The sequence below is a fragment of the Opisthorchis viverrini genome, assembly GCF_000715545.1.
Source record: "Opisthorchis viverrini unplaced genomic scaffold opera_v5_463, whole genome shotgun sequence".
Taxonomy (NCBI): domain Eukaryota; kingdom Metazoa; phylum Platyhelminthes; class Trematoda; order Opisthorchiida; family Opisthorchiidae; genus Opisthorchis; species Opisthorchis viverrini.
The window spans coordinates 86,452-108,413 of NW_008752117.1; the positions used below are offsets into that span (position 1 = coordinate 86,452).

General features: G+C 41.5%; 1 protein-coding gene across 1 annotated transcript in view; it reads left to right on the forward strand.

The window, feature by feature from the left end:
- Positions 1–21,962, forward strand: part of T265_11189 (hypothetical protein) — a gene marked incomplete at both ends in the record, with an annotated part of 86,444 nt that overhangs the window by 35,208 nt on the left and 29,274 nt on the right. Inside the window, 3 exons of the mRNA XM_009177784.1 lie at positions 608–689; positions 1,212–1,291; positions 3,765–3,859. Coding sequence (XP_009176048.1) covers positions 608–689; positions 1,212–1,291; positions 3,765–3,859 — 257 coding nt within the window. The remainder of the gene's footprint in view (positions 1–607; positions 690–1,211; positions 1,292–3,764; positions 3,860–21,962) is intronic.

A 21,962-nucleotide genomic window follows, 5' to 3' on the forward strand; every position in this document is an offset into this window, starting at 1 on the left:
ACGTCTAAAAGGATTAAAAGTTGGTTTTCGCGTGGAGAGTTTAATGAACGTAAGTCGGCTATTGCCCAATCGTTCGTTCGGCCGTAGCATATTTTAGGTGCCTATCTGCCATGAAACACGAAGGTTGCACGAGCGCTGGGACACTGCCAGGTTTCCCATGTCTAGACAGATGTGGTCGGGAGTCAGATATAGGGCTGGAACTAAGGAAATTCCGGTCGGCAAATTGGCACCCAATTATTACCTGCAGAATTGTATTACACTCAAGGGCACTGAATATGGATACGCTCAGATAATATATTACTGGTGGTGGTTGAATGTAAATTTACCTAAAAGAATTAACTTTTCGCACCACAATTGTGATTTTCTTTGTTGTGCCCTCCACGGGTATCCTTGAAGGATACCTAAATTATTTCTGCCTAAAGTATTATTAATTGACACTCAATCATATGTGTGACAGAAAATGCACTCACCGTCGTGAAAACGTTTTTTTGCAAAACCAGCCCGTGAACAAACTTCCAACAGAATTTGTGAGCCTTTAATTTCTTTCCATTCGACCTACATGTTATTTTTTTTCAAAAAACCACCATTTTTAATTCTCTTATTCCAGAAATCCGTTTAAAGGCAAAGTGTTCCATGACTACGAACACAGAGATGTCTACAATGGTGTGGTGATTGACTACCGTGGAAAAGTAAGTCCGTGTTCCGGTGCGCAGCGATCAAGTCAATTCCTGCATCGGTTGTCCGTGTAACACAATGTGCAAGAATAATGACACTGCAGATCAAAACACAATACAAGCCGTAGGGCAAATTAATCAGTTTTAATATACTACAGAATGGTCAATCCAGCGGCTCGAGTACTGATGAGTGATACTCATTTCAAGATAGCGGCTCTTGCTCGTGTTGTTCATTCCTTGGCTACTGATAAAGAAAAAAGACTACTTTATCATGCTTCCAGGTAAACTATGTTCAACCCAGCCGCTAACACTAGGCCCGAAGAGCTAATCCGAATGCTTGGCAAACAGACCAGCATTCGAATCCTTCGTTTTTTAGCATAGAGCAACCATCGTGAAAATAATGTGAGTGAAGATGTTGGGCAGACCATCGATTTCAATTATTTGTAAATTGCAAATGAATGATTATTGTGAACAGAATGTGTTTGGAGATCACCATCGTCACAAGAATAATTGGTCATGCGTGTTCATCCGTTTTAGGATGTCACTCGGGATAACCTCGTGAACGTACTAAAAGGCGATAAGAAACTTGAAGCCAATAAGAAGAAGGTGTTGAAAACGTGAGTTCGCTCAAAGGTGGAAAATGTTGATGCGCTTGCTGGTCACAGGTAGGATTCCAGTGTTCCAGGTCAGAATTTTTGGATTAACGAAATGTGCGTTTAGTATTCTCGTAAACAATGTGGCACATAATCTCTTTATGTAACGTTCCCAGAATTCCGTGAAGGAGATTTGCTACACTGCAGAGGAAAAGCTCTTTATCGATTTCAGACAATCATCTCCATTGAGACACAAATCGCCTACGTTGAGAAGTTTCGAAAATCTTCAGATATGCGAATTAGTGAGTGGTCAAATTTCTGCATGGTGTTGAACAACTTGTGGTGTGTTGATCTTGATCCGCTCGGATTCACGAGTTGTTTCAACTCACGGTTTTGAATGAGGCAAATGAGCACTGCTGATTGGGTCATCGAAATCCCTATCGTTATTCACCGATAATACTCTAAGATTTTAGAATGCCTGTCTCGCCTTAGGTCCTGTGTGTTTTGGTGATGTCACAGTTGTTCTTTCGAAATTCCCCCCACGCATTCTTGACCCGCATATGACGAGATGGAAAGCGTCGGCACACAGATGCAAGCCAGAAGACGACAGAAATGGTTATTCACTCGGAAACCATAAATCTCTCATCCGGTCAAATATACACATTTTGGATTTGCAATTGTGAGAAAATCCGCAATCACCCGCTCTTTGTGCGTGTTTCCTGATTAACCGTGGTTTCGCACAGGGACCTGCGATGGATGTTTCCGTACATATTCCCCGCCTTTGTAAACCGAGCCTTTTTGTTCGCTATTGGACAGAAACTGCCATGATTTTAAAGTGTTTGTGAGCACTACTTGTTGGACGATCTTCGAGAGCTTCGAGTTAGTCGGTGGTCAGTTGTCATTCAGCTTTGCTTCCAAGAAATTTATGCCTCGTGTTTTGTTCGGTCGCCATTCCACATGAGCGGTCTTAAAGCTGTTCATATAGGCTTTATTCTGAGTTTTTCGCCAGTCCTCACAATAATTTGAATTGGGCGGTTCCCGCATTTACCCTTCCAAGGCAATCAGTTTGACAGGTACTCATCTCTGAACCCACCCGCAAAGTCGCAATGGAACCGTAGAAATTTGTTTGCTGTCGCCCAGTGTATGTAGTTTCCGCTGCCTGTCATGGACATTGTATTGTGTTTTAGCAAGCTAGTTTTCTGCAAAACTGAATTTCAAAGAGAATATTTCGTCGGGGCATATCCAAAAGAGATATTTGTTCTTGATTGTCATATTGTGAATCTAAGCGTTTGTATTTCGAAGCTTGGCCAACGTTCTACAAAACGTTGTCTCAGGTGAGCTCAGCGGTATCTTTTTCCGCACTTCCTGGTGTTCTTTTCTGCTCCCATCAGGTTCCATAGCAGATCTAATAAGTAAATCATTTTAGATAGTTGGGATATAGAAGGAGTGATGGTCTATAAATTAAGTTACCAAATGTGATAAACTCATCTGCACATTAAACAAGTTCTATTAACTGGAAGAACATTCACGAAAACAAATTCCGAAAAATCGGGCTCTAACACGACCGTAATTCAGAAACAAACAAACAAAATATACTACTGAAACCAGAAAACCTAGTGAGATCAATAGTGTGTGGAAAGCCAGAATCCAACACATTAGAAATCGGTAACCTTTCAATCAGACCATGAACAAAAGGTCTTCAGACAGAAACTACTTAAAGCAGCAACCGAATTCAGGGGATGCCAGCAACAACGGGTGACATTTCGAAATCAGCCATTTGGACACCGAGAAGTGTATGCTGTCCTCAGCCAGTCACAGTTGTATAATTTCAGATAGGAATGCAGTAACTTCCAACCCAATCACTCACTCATGATGACACCACGGTTGGTGGTGAAACATTTGCAAGCCGATCACTACGATCAGAGAACCAATGAACACCATCTTGAACAGCGACCAACTAACGGAACACTTCCGGATCAAGTTTAGATAAAAACAGATGGCTTCTGGGAAATCCCCGTTCAAAATGCAGGATCACATTGGTTACTTTTAATATTTTACCCCAGTGGTGTGTATATTATGTTGATATTTCATTAAATAGATGTAATCGTGCTAAAGAGAGCGTCTTTTCGAAAGAGTTGAGTGTGACCTTTACAACGGCAAGATGGTAAAACTAGCTAAAGTGGAAGACTGTTTCCAACCATCTTCATGCATTGAAAAACATAGAAGCTACCATATCTCCCGCTACAAAAATCCACCGACCGACGTCCAAAAATTCGAATTTTTATTCCCTGTATTTACGTGGCCATGCAAATAATAGACAAGTTGAAGTTATTTTAGCTACAGATTATGTCAAGCAGCGTGAACAAAATAATATACGGAACTACGTTTCGTTGTTCTTCCATAACCGCGGGTTTTATGCCGTGCTTTCCTATGTGCGGAGCGCCGGGCAAAAAGCTCCCCTTAAAAAAACCACCCTAAACTTTCTGCCCAATAACAGCGGTCCTGATGACAACGTGTTCATCTTCTACTCTGGCCATGGTGCGACTTTCCATATTGCTTTCCAAGAAGAATACGTAAGTTTGGTTAATTTTGGTAACCACGGTTTTAGGACACAGTTTTTTAATTTGAAGCTAAATAATGAACGGATTGAAAACGCTTACGTAAACATGTTGCTGCAATGATATCGGTAATTCTTTATAAAATGGAGCTTATACTCAACCTGTTCTACACATTGAATTCGATAATACTTTTAAATGGAGTTTTTAAGCAAGCTCGCCTACACATCAACCGAAAAATGGAACACAAGCTACGATGATCGTACTTCAATCTCAAGAGTTACGTCCCCAGGAATTCAAGTTTGATAGGTCTCATCGAGGTGCTTTAAATGACACCGTCGCATAGATTATGTTTTACGAAGCTTAAGCTCGTTCGACTCACATAATTTTGCGCATGATCCATTCAGACTCCGGGGCAAACGTGTATGCCATAAACAAAGAAGCTGTTCGTATACGGTCACGAAGGAGTCGCAGATGATACAAAGAATGCGTCAGCCAAATTCTTCCTGACAAGACAACATACTCTTTCTTACCTCCAGAGAGATTCTTTGGTAGATTGAAAATGTTTTCGCATTGCTGTATGAGAAACTGGTCTGTAATGAAAGCCGAGATGTAACGTACAACTGTTCCATCCTTATCGGGAATCAGCAGTGCTGCGCTTGGTAGTTACACTATATAACCGTTCGAAAACGAGCAACAAGCCAACAGACTGATTTATCCGCACCGAGTCAGGACATAACGACGTGCATTAGGCAATCAAGGAATCCACATCGATAGTGACTGACTCAGTTCGAGCTCACGAGAATTTTTCTCCTTGTCTTGTGACAGCTGCATGCAATGGGGTTGAACGATACCCTCGCCAACATGCATTCAAAAAAAATTCTACATGTTGGCGTTATATGTGGATGCTTGCTATTCTGGCTCTATGTTTAAAGATGTCCTTCCTTCAAATATGGGAAGTAAGTAGCCTACATGTTTGACCGATTCTAGCGTGGATCCTGTGAAATTGCATTCAGTGTCAATAAAATTTGACTTAAAAGCGGCGTTGACCAGTAAAACAGAAGGAAGTTCCGAGGTTGGTTTATTCTTCGCGATCTTTGTATAGAAGTAGCCCCTGACTCTACGCAAGAAGCGTTTGATCGATGAAAGCTAAATATCCAGCCTTAATCGATTAATGTCGCTTCCGATGCTGAACCAGTTGAATCTGGTTGGAGGAAACCATTGTGTAACCGGTACAACCCCTGTGATATTTTGGTATCCCTTTGCAGCAAATAATAATGCCAAGTAGACTCCTACATTTTAAATTATAAACGGATGGTGGGTATTTTGTTACAAGTACACTTCTACCCATCAAACAACAGTTCTAATGACTGTAGCGTGAGTAACTTTTACCGTAAAAAGCAAATTATATATTTACACAATTATTGAGCCCAAATAAACCCGGTATATGTCTCGTCCATGAGAGTGGTTGGCAAGCTGCGCCCGGTCTGGGTTAATGTCTTGATAAAGTTCTCGGGAAAGTCAAGGACCGCGACTACCTGGGTTGCCGCAAGAAGCATGAAAACCATTATGTTCTGTCAATGAAATGTCAGCGACCTTCTGAGTAGTTCGTTAGTACTAGACGTATTAGAGCTTCATTAGTTCAGTATGTCACAGGATCCGTTCATCGATAATTTACCTCACTATTTCACACATCTCTGATATTCACCTATAAAATCTGTTGATTGAACTCCTAAACCTGCAGTCTACGCTACAACATCAGCCAAGGAAGGTGAAGAATCGTATGCTATTTTATGTTTTGACAAGGACATCGATGTTTGCCTGGCGAATGAATACTCGATTGACTGGCTCTTAGATTCGGAATACGTAAGTTTCAACACAACTGCTGCAGATCAGCCTGTCAGTTGTGGATGACTAGTCCGGATGTATTCAGCAGCCAGTGGTAGCCCATTTGATTTTCTAAAACATTTATTATTTTTTTGTCTTTAAGCATTAAGAGAATTTATCGCGATTCGGCCATCATAACCGATCGGTAGTCCCGAAATAATTAAACCAACATTTGGATATCCTAAATTTTTTCACTATCCTTCCAATCATGTTTACCTGTGATCTTGCAGAAGGCCATGAAAGAGTCTATCAAACGTCTGCGTGCTATCAGTTCAATTCGTGCTCTATGATGGAGATCGCCTGAATACCACCGTGACTGTCCTTGATTCGATGTTATTGAAGTTCTGGTTATCGATTCCGGTTCAGGTCGCTTGAGTAATTTGCTGGAGCTGTACAAGCTTCGGAATAATGGTGGCAGGCCAGCACCAAGTCTCTCTTTAATGCATTTTGATTCTTTCATCTTGCATAGGGCCTTAAATGGATTTTGAATTAACGCAGGGAAGCGTCAATGTTGAATACGCATGTTGACAGTGATGATGTTGATGACGACGATAACGATGTGCTGATGATAAGGATTACGATGGTGCTGGTGGAACTCCTGAACGCCTTCGTCTCAACACATCTGTCGAAATGAATCAATATGTCAATTACTTTCATGCCGTCAGTTTTGCCAGGTTGTTCGACTGGGTCTCGAAGGTGTAGGTATTTCGTGTGTTTGCTGTAGGCTAGCCCTAGAATTTGCTTTCTGATCAATTATTCTTTCTTTTTCAACTACGCATAATTTAGAATTCTTTTACGGAAGTGAATCATCATTATTGTACTCTAGTGTTGCTCCTGGTGATGGGGATGATGATGATAGTTTTAAGAACCATAGAGCATCAAATTCTTAAGGGGTGTTGTGGGTGAATGTATGGCGCCCACGAAAAGGGGAGTGCTCACTAATTTCCCTGCAGTGTGTGTCGTTGCATACCTCGGTAACTCAATTGATAGCTTCAATATTTTGCCTACAGCTGATTCCTCTTAAAATTGAGTAGCCAGATCTGTCTGCTTCACACAGCTCCCCGTTCTCGTTATCCTCCGCACGCAGAAATGAAGCGCACACTGGACGAACAACACCAGGAGGTAAAATCGAAGACGGTTTCAGTCACGTTTGAAAAAGAATGCGGCGTTTAATCACGTGATGAAATACGGTGAAACGGTGACTCAAAAAATGCCACCAGGTGATCCATTTGTTTCGCTTGTGGAAAGTCAAACAGTTACGAAAATGAGTGTATTTATCGAGGTGACAGTTGTCTTTTGTTAACTGTGATAGGTGACGGCGAATGTTGGAAATACTTTATTAGGAACACCAGGTTCAACAGACGAAGTTCAGCAAGGATGCTAGTCCAGGCATCTAGATATCCAAGCCTAGCCATCGTCACTAAGCAATGGCTTTGGGTACCTAATGTTTCATAAGCTTCTGTGCTATGGTACAAAGTAAGTAGAAAATTTATGAATCGTTTTTAAGTAACTCAGAGGAAGAATAGATTTACACGACGACTAAAGCTTCCCTCTCGAGGAGCCGGTTAATATGCGGCCACGTGATGTAGTTTTCCGTGATTGAACGATGAGTGCCGCGGACCTGAACGAGCAAACTCAGGAGATAATACTAGTGCTATGCACTGATGTTCGTGAGATGGTTTCGGAACTGATGTTCATTGATCAACGAGATTTTTTGAACACTAACACTTGAGTAATGGTTGTAGAATTACAGTCGCTTGGTAAGCCTCTTCTTCGTTGTATGGAACAAGACACTGTCTTGGTTGATAATGAATTCACGTATGTCTGTTTATTGTTGATTTCAGGCGATGGAAAATCTCCCTGTTGGAAAATTCCAAGGTCATTATGATCCGCTGGTGCACGGAAATGATGGGGACATAGCAGTGTGTAGCGTAATATTCGATATTTTGAATTGTTCATTGGATGATTTATTGCTTACGCCACTGGATGTTTAAGGAACCTAGTGACCACTTTACATTCCAATGACAGACTAATGAGTTTTAAATTCGGTATCAGAAACACCGATCATCCTAATTAATAGCGACAAACGAGCCAAGTGGCCACCTCACAATCCAGTTGCAGTCTAATAAGTTGTCACTTAAGTGGCAGAAGCGCCTAACAGCCCAGTTAAGATCAATGAAGACTGCTAATTGGCAGCTGACACATCAGCCTCAATTAAAATATATTTCTATAGCAACAAGAAATACTTCGACAAAAACGTTCAAACTAGATGCCTCTCCATGTGGTTTCCTACAATTATAAAGATATTTGAATATCTAGATGTCTAAAAAGATAGATAGATAGATAGATAGATAGATAGATAGATAGATAGATAGATAGATAGATAGATAGATAGATAGATAGATAGATAGATAGATAGATAGATAGATAGATAGATAGATAGATAGATAGATAGATAGATAGATAGATAGATAGATAGATAGATAGATAGATAGATAGATAGATAGATAGATAGATAGATAGATAGATAGATAGATAGATAGATAGATAGATAGATAGATAGATAGATAGATAGATAGATAGATAGATAGATAGATAGATAGATAGATAGATAGATAGATAGATAGATAGATAGATAGATAGATAGATAGATAGATAGATAGATAGATAGATAGATAGATAGATAGATAGATAGATAGATAGATAGATAGATAGATAGATAGATAGATAGATAGATAGATAGATAGATAGATAGATAGATAGATAGATAGATAGATAGATAGATAGATAGATAGATAGATAGATAGATAGATAGATAGATAGATAGATAGATAGATAGATAGATAGATAGATAGATAGATAGATAGATAGATAGATAGATAGATAGATAGATAGATAGATAGATAGATAGATAGATAGATAGATAGATAGATAGATAGATAGATAGATAGATAGATAGATAGATAGATAGATAGATAGATAGATAGATAGATAGATAGATAGATAGATAGATAGATAGATAGATAGATAGATAGATAGATAGATAGATAGATAGATAGATAGATAGATAGATAGATAGATAGATAGATAGATAGATAGATAGATAGATAGATAGATAGATAGATAGATAGATAGATAGATAGATAGATAGATAGATAGATAGATAGATAGATAGATAGATAGATAGATAGATAGATAGATAGATAGATAGATAGATAGATAGATAGATAGATAGATAGATAGATAGATAGATAGATAGATAGATAGATAGATAGATAGATAGATAGATAGATAGATAGATAGATAGATAGATAGATAGATAGATAGATAGTAGATAAGATAGTTAAATTGATAGAAAGGTAGATAGATTGATTGACTGACTGACTGATTGATTGTTTGATTGATTGATTGATTGATGATTGATTGATTGATTGATTGATTGATGCTTCAACCCCAGACGGAATATGGTGTTTGCCAGTGACAATGAAAAATGCACAGAAACTGTCACCTGGTACGCTCTAGTTGCTATGTAATTCTCCTACGGGAGCGTTGTTCCATCAACGAGTTTGGCTGGATGCGTTCACCGCATAAAACAACACATGAGAATTATGCCCGCGTTTCAGATATTCAATCCACTAAACGTTTAGTGATGTTCTACTTACTCGAAACTGACGTAAAGAATAATGAATTGCGTCAGTTATTTGCGTCATCCTGGCAACCGAGCGATTTTATATATTTTCTTCTCAATAGTGAGTAGTCTAGGAAGTCAGTTCTTCCAATCAGCATTGACACAGCTCCTCTTGCCAAGTGCATTTATTATCAAAGGCTCGACGCTCGATGAAGGCCGCAACAGAGGAAAAGCATGCAAATGCTTGGCGAAGGCTGCAACATGCACTTCAGGTTTGTATTTTCTTTTCCTTATACAGTTGGTCACAATTAAGCTACAGAGTGCACGGTAAAAGATCATTTTACATATGAGTCTATTTTTATGTTGAACAATTTGTATTGAGGATGCACTGTAGCGCGTAATCCTCACCAATTCAATATTTTATTGGCCCTTTATTGAAGCCATAGATAATCCAACCTGATTCGTACAGATGTGCAAGAAATCTTTTGTTGTGTATATATGATATTTCACAACTATTCTCCCGCTTTATTCAGCTTGGCCACATCGAGAAAGATACGTTTCGGGACATCGTCGTGCACGTGACAACCCACCATAAGCCAACGCTTAAGGGCTTGTCCAAGAGGAATGAGCTCATGTGTTTCAAGGCAGTATTCGATCAACTCCGGACCCCTGCTTCACAATGCAGCAGGCAAGTTGATCCCGTGATGCACGGAAACAAGGGTGTGCAAAACACGCATACATAACTAGCCGATGCATTCACCCACGGCGTCACTTAAGGCGAGCCTGATTCTCAAAATTACTCATAGTTAAACGTCCAGTAAGTGAATATTCGGGGAAATATGATGCTCAAAGTTCAGTTCAGTTCAGTTCAGTTTAGATTAGTTCAGTTCAGTTCAGTTCAGTTCAGTCCAGTTCAGTTCAGTTCAGTTCAGTTCAGTTCAGTTCGGATCAGTTCAGATCGGTTCCCACTAATTCCCGTTTAGCATAACACGACCACCACGAAAATGGTGTGTTTGAGGTGATACGGGACAGACGTGAAGAAGGGTTTCATTTTTCCGAGGGGTCCCTGTGTTCAACACTGCTAAGAAATATAGTGAAACATGACCCAACAAATCTTGCTTGATAACTTACGTTTGTTATTCAAAATCACACAATATTGAGGAGCATTGACCGAACAATTCGATGTCCATCCGACGGAAAGCTGGAAAAATTTGTGCGGTGAAACTGTAGAAAGACAAGCCCAAGATGATGCACATGACTAAAAATCTCCCGTCAGTTCATTTGGATACCTCTGTCTAACTTTGAGATTGTATCGTGTTTTCAATGTTTTAATAATAATTTACAAATATGTGTTGACGTATCCTCTGGTTATTCTGTATAGGGTGATATATATCCCACTTTTTGATAAAAGAAACCTGCACAGCTAGTGCGTCATGAGAGTCAATATAATTCGTCTAACTGGACTACCGGTACTGTGCTTTTCTACTGTTTCCTTACAGGATAAATTTTTCAAGTACTTTTATTATTTACAATTAATCAGAGAGAGCAAAAGAACCTCACCAGTGTCACAGCTGTCCGAAAAGCATACCAAACCATTGTTGATTCTGAGAATCGTCCGATATTTTTGGAACCTACAAAACCAATCTTTACAGAGGAAGTCAAAGGAAGAGCACAGGCCTTCCACTGGTTCGTCTGTTTTCATACGAGATGATCTAATGGCGGAGGATGGTTAATGCAAAACAACCCAGACACTTCCCTGTACGGATGGATAACTTATTTAACTTCGGTGGATTATCGATAAGGCCTTTTGCCTGAGTGATTTCTAAATTCCCAAAGCAGTCTCGATCGATTTCTCATTTTCAAAATTCACGATCGCCAGCCGTTGCAACCAGAATCCTATCTTGTCATGGCGTTCGTTACCATTTCAAAAACCTCACTATTGGCACAGCAGGATTAGCTACATAAACTGTATTACACATAAGGTTGCTGAAAAGTTCTGGACAGCTGAAGAGCAGTTTCGCTTTTCTTGGGGCTAAATAGGTAGGCGCACTTCCTGAGATCCCATCAGCCTTGTGTTCTAGATGATCATTTAATGGAAGCAAACAATCATTGGAGGTTCACTTGTGTCCCCCATCGAAGCCAAATTCGTTTACATGCGGGAGCATTTGACAAAATCTCTCTGGTTCAAGTAGAACATGAGGTTGACGGAAACTATGGGACTGCGAATACCTGATGAGCGTCAAGACGGGCGAAGCCGGTCATAGTTTCATAGTTTCGTTCGGTAAAAACCAAAAGCCTTTGGTTTTAACCATCGGGATTCTCTCACCACATTGTCAACCTGATGTTGTAGTATCGGACGGTACGGATTCCAAGCCAGATGTACCTAATTTAGCATCTTTATCCGGTTACTGCAATGAAGAAATTTTGGATACACCGGATGCGCTGTACTTCACAGAACTCAGCACGTCGGACAGACCGATTACCAGAAGTGAAAGAGTACCTGCTTAGGAACCGACCAATAAAACGCTAGGCGTTAAAACAGGCCGGTTGGTCCCTCGATTGTTACACAACAAAATATGTACAACTATTCTTGAAATGACCTGCTACCCATAAGAATGCTGAAAAACCTTCAGCGCTTCACCGAAGGTCTCACATTTCCAGGTTCCATTAAAGGAAGTTTGATAGAAGATCGCCGTCGAATAAATCAAAGGCGAATCAAGCCACGGAGTAGATACGGTGTGACAGTTGACTCACACGTTCCACGGGCAGCTACCTTGGGACTAACGTACAAAGTCATTCCACACTGGGCACTCCTGCTGTTGACCTGAGCTGTCAAACCACAGACCGCGAAGGAATTTTGTATGTGAAATATGGACTACACTATATAAACACTCCTTCACTGCAGTGATTTAGTTGCTGCACGAAATGCGCCGTCATTCCGTAGCTGATAAATTTTTCTACTGACTGCAAGGAATTGGAGATAAGCAAGTCAAGAAGCTTTGATTCCCCGTCCCGTTACCTTTTATGTTGTGAGTTTATGAGAGCAGCAGTCATAACCCTTATATCTATCGTAAGGAATGCGTTTCATCCGGGCACTCTACTGGCATCTAACGTCATACAAGACATCAACAATTTGTATCAAGCAAAATCCCCAACTCAGACGGCAATCTGAATACTTCGGTTACACTCAGAAATTAGCGATCGATTGAAGCATGTTTACGCCACCAACCGGAGGTACTCTTCAGCTACACCTCGTCTTCTGATAAGTGAGAGGAATTTTACATTTGCTGCTTTTCCCACTCCTGTGCCTAGTGCCAGAAAGAGTGCACAACAGTCTTATTTCAACGGAAAATATGTAAATAGAAGCACAGGACTGTTCCTGTATTGTATTGGGAAATTCTCGATTCCACCGTCAAATCCAACAAATGAAGTAGGACAAAGTGATATATTGGCAGATCACAGTGTTCGGGGAAATTTCTCAGCAGGCCAATTTGCCTATTGATGTCGTAGAGCTGTGAAATGTCGACACCCGAAAACTTACAATCACTCATCAAGGAATTCCGCAGTGAAATGTGTGCCATCGTCGACGACATAAACAGCTGGATATCAAACTGGCGACTTGCATGTTTGGTGAAATCAGAAATAAAACGGGAGTAATAGAGAAGGGCTCTTAGAACTGAACGCAATTCTCGCAGATTTGTTGGTGATGGCACATTTAACTTAGGAGATAGGCGGTTTGTGTCGGGGTTCAAACCGCTGCCATTCATAATTTCATCAAGACATGGAAATGGTAGAAAACCAAAGGTGAATTTATTGGAGGGTACGTCTACACTGAACTCAAAAATTCGCTTAGGCAAAGACAACACATGCATGAGTAGGTTTGTCAGCAGCGTGCACTACGACATTATCTCGATACGTCTCAAAACCCTCCAAAAGTTTTGAATACTATTCGTAACTTGTTGAGATACAGCAGGTGAATCATTCCGATCAAAGAAAAGGCAATTTTAGTGGAATAAATGAAAATATGTTTAGATCACGGTAATATGCCTAAACGCTTTCTCCAGTGGTTTTTGAAGATAGGCATACTATAGATCGATTTTTGGGAATATACGTGAATCTGAACAACCTGAACCTTCACAACACAGTACAAGTCGGACTCACCCTTAGTGCATGTACGTTGTAGTAGCCGCTTATTTAGTGTTAGCCGTTGGTCTCCACAAATTATTACAGTAAAGCCATCAACATTTATTGTTGTTTTATAGAACTTGACCAATTCGATGATTCGACAGGAGTCAGTATTCCTCTCCCACGCACCGAATTTAATGCTTGAAGATCAGGTTCGCGTGGGACAAAAGAAATAATTAGACCTTTAAGAAATGCAGGATCTCCAGTGAGTTCGAGTTTCACCTCGAGTAATTACATGCCAAATGTAGACTTAGAACATTTGAGATTCAGTCGTTTGAATTCATTCTCATTCACAGAATTCAGCAAGGTGATATCGGCAACAGTGAGCCCAGAACTTTGAGGCCGATAATCGATGGTCCCGAAGTTGAAACCAAAAAGTTACAATCGATGGAGCAACCTTGTGGGAATCTCACAGGAATCGGGCAACTACTAACAAGTGGCACAGAATGTCCAGTGATACCACGAACGTCTACATCTGTAGGCACTGTCACGACGCACGGGTAGAAGTCAGTTAGACCTGGCCGTGGAATAATAGACTCAGCACTACCATTGCAAACAACTGGATTGTTTTTGACAAGATGCAGTTTTAAAATATGTGACAAATTTCGGGTCAAGGTAGATGGAGAAAGTGTAGAGATGTCTTCCGCTAATGCCTCCATGTCAGTAATTGGATCATTTGGACTTACGGAAAAATTGAATGTGTCATGTTGTACTGCAGACAAAACAATTCGATTGTCGGTGAGGGTATGAATATCTGGAACAATTTCTTCTAAATGATTCACACTTCCTTATTCTTTAAACCACCGATTTAGAATAACGATTTATGGAGTGACGTTTTGGTGGATTTCGTTCACGGTTTGAATTTGTTGTTTATCCGCATCCTTCAATTCTTTCAGGGAAATTTAACAACACCGTTTCTTCAGGCTTGGCCACATGCTTCACCTCCTCATAGTGCTCACATATTTTACGAATAGGTTGCTGTTTTTATCTGGACCAGGCGGCAGCTTCCACTGTAATCCGGGCATTTGAATGGCAGCAATGGGCGTATAACACATTTGGCCTTCCAATTGGGGACCATAGTCACATAAGGCTTTCTGTGTCTGCAGTTACATTACGAAATCACAAACAGACTGAGAACAGGAGCGGGTCAATATATTGAACCTAGAGTTTTTGGCCGCCACCCCAAAGCCGAACAAATGTTCACTGTTGCCAAGGACGCTAGTGATTGCGGTTTTAGAGCAGTCCTAAAGAAGAAGAAAGGTGTTACCAAATATTCCAGTGGTTTACCGACCAACGCTGGGCAGAAGTACTCGGCGATCGATAAAGTATGTTGGGCGTTTGACCGGGTCATGGATACGTAGGCCCGCAACTGCTCGGACAGAGAATTTTTATCCAATTTAATCACAAACCCCTAGGCTGGGTACGGACAGTCGCCATCGTGTTAAGAACTTATAGGGAAACAACTAATTGGAAACGTTCCAGAGTCACTCAGATCGGTTGAGTCTGATTGAATCTGGCATAAATTCCTAGAAAATCTCCGATTCTGAATTTGTGCTCCCGCGGCGCCACGTGCCTTAAGACGGAATTTGATGGATAAGCGCCAAGAGATGGCACACTAATGATACACCTTGACATGCGGCTCATTTCGGCAGATGGCTCAGTGGTCCCAGTTGAGAAATGAGATGATGGATTATGTGGTGTTCTGAAAGCGGTGCCAACTGATGAAAGAAGATAATACAGGGGCAACCCATCCCATGGCACCTATTCCTTCCTAGACGGCGCCTATTTCTGGACCGTTGCTTTTCTCGTCCCCTCTCCGGTGACGGCCGGTGAAAACAAATATATCGCGAGAATGGGAGAGCACCTGTCGTAATGAGTCGAGGCGGCAGCCGTGTCAAATCAACGGAAGGCGACAATCAGCGGAGTGATAATAGATCACATTGAGTCTGACCATGGGATGCCGAAAATGATCCAAAGCGATCAGAGGCCTTGTTCTGAGACCATCAGCCCCGAGAGACACACCTAGCACCCAGCTGAATCTCTCGTTTGTGATACTTCCGAGCAACCAAGTGTACTGCACAATGGCGCCTCTTGTTTCCGTCCCTACGATATTCGAGAGATCGCGATACATGTATATTTGTAGCGTGCTACGCATAAGGTTCCTGAAAATCCGTCGACAGCCCCCGACGGGTTCTACAATTCTCAGGGCTGATCACGTAGTCAGACTTATCGATCAAGCAATGGCAGGCGACCGAAGGATGTTACTGGTGCCGAAGGTGTTGCTAGCTCCATTATCGGTCCTCGAGTTTTCATCTACCCATTTTCCATTCGAGCTAAACTTGAACGCATTTCAAGAAATTCGCTCATTTGCACACGAACTAGGTTTTGACACGAGACTCAGATGAAACTAGTTAAATTGCTGGTTTGTCATCGTCCGCTTCAACCGAATGTGGCGCACAAGCCTGCCTAGTATTCCAGTTGGTACGATATTCGAGCTAAGGAATGTACTTTCTTTCAGGTTACGTTACTCGTAGAATTTCTGAAAACTCTTGGACAACCCATGACAGGCTTCGCCAATCTTGGGGCTTCCGTCAAAAACGAAATCGTGTGCAAGTGAAACCATTTGTCGAAATATTCTAACATAAGTGAACCAGTGTACTCCACAATATCCCTAAGACAATTGCACAAGTAATACACCTTTTTGGAATACCGTCTCCTAGTGGACAACTTTAGTCTGAAATTTATTCCCGGTTTTGTGAGTGACGCACGGTTGATGATCCCTAAATAGTATGAATCTGTTTTACAGTGATTCCCGGATGTTCACTTTAGATTGGCACCACTTAAACGTCAGGGGAAGGATTATTCCATTGAATTGCGAAACTTACTCCTCAGAAGTGGTCACTAGAGCAGCCGCTCAACACACGGCCAGGCGATTAGGGTTTCCCGTTGTTGAAGGATGGACGGGAATCTGTTCGACCTTGGTGAGAGCTAATCCCACCAGCAATGCGCTGGTCGAGTTTCAACGGTCAAGTGCCGAATGTAGCAGTTGGACCATCACGGATTTTGTCTCAATTCGTTGATTTTTGCGAGATGATGATTCCAACTGATGATGAAATAGCTCCGCAGTGTTTCTCAGCTTTTGGGCACATAATGCCACTACTTACATGATGAAATCGTACAGAAAAATCCTAAATTTGTTGCACTGCCAGAACGTGTGTCTGAATCTTTCCCTATTAATGCTGAGGAACGCTGCAGCAAGTTAAACACCACCTGTCGGGAGAGTCCGAATCAAATTGCTGTCTAACCCGTGGCTATGGAGCATGTTTGGTCAATTAAATCCAATGCTCACCTTTACCGATGATAAGCCCTCATCAGTTGATTGATTCAATAATCATGTTATTGCCAAAACTCCACCGGAGAGGCTGCATGGAACAAATTCGATCACGTAAAATAATGGACCGAGTGAGATAAGATAACCTGATAGTGATCACAGCGAACGGGATTTCGGCGAATACTGCCTCGATAATCGATTGGCAACAATTGCCCGCATAAGGCGCAGGTCCGATTGTATCAAATGTTTAAACACCGTCTGGAGTTCCAGTTTACGTACGTGATCGATGTTTGAAAATCTCCCCAAAATCCCTGAATGCAATAAAGAGATTAACTGCCGATCACAACATTCTCATTCAAATTTCGTTACAACAACCAGTGAAATTGTGATGCATTTCTGTTGGAACTGACTAAATACCGCCTCGTACCAAGCGACTTCCTTCGACTTTGGCAATAAATGGGGTCTTGCTAGATGCAGGGTTGTTGCATCCAAGATGAAAGTGTCAAAGTTTACTGCCGATTCACTCATCCACCTTTGAAGCTTCGTCTAGTAAGTAACTGGTTGAGCTCCTTCCGATTTTACGGCCTTCCAAACAAAATGTCCCGGTGAGACAGATAGTAGACGAGATAGATTCCCACCGCATGACCTAGCAAGATTTTCCCCGGTATTTTGTAGTAGATAACGCTAGCAAATACCAGTTCAAATAGTTAAATCAAGCGAGTAAAAATAGGCAAGATGATACAAGTCACAGTTCGTCGGTATAGTTAGTTATTACCACCACAATAAATCCAAATCGATCTCCTTCCTGGTATCTTACTTAAAATATTCCTAGATACTTTCTGTGCCGTCGTAGTCTCAAAGGTAGATCACCGCTCGTTAATTCACTGACAGAGTAACTGGACACAGCATAAAGGTAACGCGCTTTTCACGAAGTACAGAATTTGTATAGTGTATGTCCACCCATGTTTCTTTTCTTCCATTTAAACAAAAGTTATTCGATATAAAAGGAAGATGAATAAGCTGAGATTTAGCGAGAGACAGAAAGTGGTACAATCTGAATAGTGATAAGTTACAAAGAAAGTACTAATATACAATGGTCAGAAAGATCACCATAATTTCAAAGCCCCTCACGGGAAAATCCTATGCTTACAAAAATAATTCACATTACATTGCCAACAAAATAGCGGGCGTCGCTATTCAATCAAATGGCAACATTGTAAGCTTCGATGTCTAACTGTGCCAAGAGGGGACCAGTTGGCACTTTTTAGCGGACACCATTCTTTCAGAACGGACACAGCATACGGTGGATGAAATATTGTAATGTAATAAAGTATGTCTGAATCTCACCTAGTTCGCTTTTTGACTAAATGGTTTTTACTCAAAAACAAGGTTTAGCAATGAAATCTATAATACTCCCGATTTTGGTAAATATGTTTACGTTGGAATTTGAACGGAGACCTTTAGTCGGATTCTCATATCCACCTAAGGTATTCAAGGCGTATGTGGATGACACTTTCGTCATGATGAAACGAGAAAAGGCTAGTGAGTTTTGCAATTATCTGAATGAACTGACCCCACAGAGCAAATTTATTATGGAGGTGCAGTCAATTTTTTGTGCACTGGCCTTTTTAGACCGCATGATACATAAGGTAGGGGGAAACAAAAGACAACGGTGAACGAGAAGCCAACCGACGCTGGGGCTACTCGTCTAACAATCCGAATCGGTATTCACTAGCATTGCCTCATCAACGTTTAAGGGTTTATGGGCCCTGTGGACAGAAGGAGCTAATCGGAGAGCGGCCAACATTGAAGTAAAGAACAAAATACGGGGCAGTAAATATTTAGCTAGCTTGATTGAGCCTCAACTGCAAACGTGTTGGTATGGGTAGCGAAAGCCACCTGGGGAGGGATCGGGCCAGCTGTTGTTCTATATAAACCGGGGTATCGGGGAAGAATACAAACCATGGCTATCATAAACGTAACTTTCCAGAGATGGAACATATTGTGCTCTGCACCAATGCAGCTGAAGCACCGCCTCCCAGCACACAGAGCAAAATTACACGTAACGACTGCAGCAATGCCTTTGTAAGATAGACCACAAGGGAACCTCAGATTTCGTAGAGCATAGCCGAAAAATAACCAAACCACCCAGAAAAGCGGATGAGTATCAAGCGTTACTGAAATATTTGGCAATTGCGGAACACGCACAGAATACGAGACACATAATAGATTTAGAAAAATTTCGAGGTTTTGAGGCGGAGACTGCGATCCAAGGCACAAAGACTGATAGCCGAAACAGTAATAATTGGCAAGCATCCTACTGTTAACAGAACAGAAGGCGTGGAACTCGTAAACTTGTATGGAACACCTTTGGATCAGTGGAGCTAACACGTGTTGCTTTGTCGCCATCAGGAGGATGAGTAGCCCCATATGAATTCAACTTGACATCATCGCGCCCGAATGCCCAAATGCGTACACGGATCACATCATCACCGGTGCGATACTTTACCAATGCCACATAAAAAAATTAGCACATGAAAGACATTTTGATAATTAGTCTCGCCGCAGTCTCCGATGTAGTTACGGAAATTTTCGAAAACTAGATGACGTCCGAAACTGAATACTAAATTGATCCACTTATTTACCTACTCAAGCACTCTAAGTCGTTTACATTGCTTCGGTTGGTGTTTCGATTCCCAGATCAACAAACGCAGGCTTATACGGAGTACACAGAAAGATAAATCCACGTATCGAGGCAATGCTCTCACGAGTAAACTTGCAGTCTCTTCCAGAAAGGTATCCGAAATCCAACGAATAAATAATAACAAAGACCTGACAACTGGGCAAGCAATAACCACGACCAAGCCGTAGTTCACTCGAGATTTGATGACTCTAATCATTAGTAGCCCTAAAACCTCTTGCAACGGTCACGGATGTTTTGCAAGTCTTTGAAATTAACCCACCTTACCTTGGTTGGTAACCGATGTCACTCGCGTACTTCTTCTACGTCTCTCTTCAGGAACAAGATTAAACTTAAGCTCTTGCATTGAAAGCTACCTTCGAAAGTTCAACTTTGCTAAGTAGCTCAGAATAATGCAGTGCTTAAGGCTACAAATTACTGACCGTGTTTTGAATCCGGCCTGGTAATCTCGAATTGTCCTGTCAAGGCTTCTGCTACTCGGCGATTACTAATATTATGTTCCCGATAACCAAACCGCTATTTTGTCACTTTGAATTTCAGTTATTTATCTTCGACTGTAGTGCTGTGGGGATCAGACAGGTGAAATTAGGTGATTACTGCTGCGCAAACTGAAGCTTTTAAAAGCAATTGGACAGAGACATGTCGATACGACCACCTGTGGAATGCATTTTTTGACCGGTATAAGCAATGAAAATATGTCGAGACAGTGACAACTCGGTTAACTTTACAGGTTATTGATCACCTGGTTACAGGACTATCACTCAAGCCGAAAATCCGGATCGCGAAGTTGAACTTCCGCGGTGATAATGCTCCTCGTGCTGAGGACAGCGAAACAGCTGTACACTAGCTGTTAGGCTGAGCGCTCTTGTCAGTCTCCATCTCATTGGGTCCGTGAGTAGGCGCGTCCGAGTGAACCACGCACCAGCTATCAGTTTAGGCAGTAGGGAGCTTACCTTTTGTACGGTTCCTTCAACGCGGTTGTGGACGTTTGGTTATTTGTTCATTTGCGGAACTGGGTTACAAATGCGGAAAATGTTCGTCCTAGATCCATCGAGTATCCACTAAAATATGTTTTACTCCTGACCGAAGTGTGTGAACAACACCAGGACAGGCCAGCTGAACAGCTAGGGAACACAAGACTTGCTGGGGATAAAAATGGAATTCCAGCCGACGGCGCATCCGGATGCCCAAAGACTCAACTATGTACGAACATCTACCTAGAATTTCTGGTGGCCACCCAATACGTAACTTGGAGTTTCAGGTGTGCAATGGTTCTTTTAACCACTGTTCTGTGAAAGTTTCCCCGGTTTTGACATATTATCCGGCCAACGAATCAATGGTTACGCTGGTTTCTTCTTGAAGAATGCAGTTGCCCCATCGTTGCCGGCGGATATGGACGAGCGAGCATTTAGTGGTACAAACGTTGAGCAACGGGTTTAATGCTCCCCTACGTCAGCTATTTCGTACTGACATTTAAACATTCGGGCCGATCAGGCAAATCCACAAAAAATTTGTTAAGCCATGTGAGTAAGTAGTTTGGTTGGGTTTTAAGGCAGTCAGGGAAAGAATTCCTGAAATGTTTTATGATTGGCTGAGTGTTCAGTCTGTTGTTGCTGTTTGTTGGCTAGTGGTGAAGACGAACATTTACGGTAGATTGATTAAGGGGAGAATTTTACTTCAAGCTGAACCCGGATATTTCCTCCTTGCATTATCAGATGCGGACAGTTTGATCAAAACTTCCTCTTGGGTCCTTCAAAAGTTTCGTTTACTTGGGTTCATCAAAGGTGCCGGGACCATTGATTTGGGTATGGGGTGGGAGTGGTAAATTGTATCTAACTCTAGTTAGATTCTGTACTCTTTGACCCAGACCATTTCGCTGATAAATGCGCACCGCGTTGTGTCACCTCGGCTGACCCAAAACAGCTCTCCACACGTTTGCAAGTTCTACGCAGGCTATTCTATTTACGCTTGGATCCTTGGCGATTTCCACCGCACCGATCACCAGTCTCTGTGATGTGAATTTTAGATCTCGTTTCAGGATGTCCATATTTTCTGAATCTTTCCTTGCCCGTGTCTAGTGCACGCGCTGCCAGTAGCGTATCTCGAAGTACTGTTTGATGTTCACCTACTTTTTCGGTGCAACATTAGTGCAATCCGTATTTTCACGGATTCTGATGTGCCGTTCCATGGCTGTCTAAAAACCTATATAAACCTTCGTGTAGTCGTTACATTTAATTTTGTATACAGGGTTTTTTTGTCCCATCAACCAAAAAGCGAATATTCATACGCACCAACACCGAGCATAAAGTCTTTCTCTTCTGGAATGCTACTCTAGTGATAGCCGTATCCAGTAGCCATCTAATGATGTCAGGTATCCCTGTTTTGTACGAACAATTTTCACGAATCTG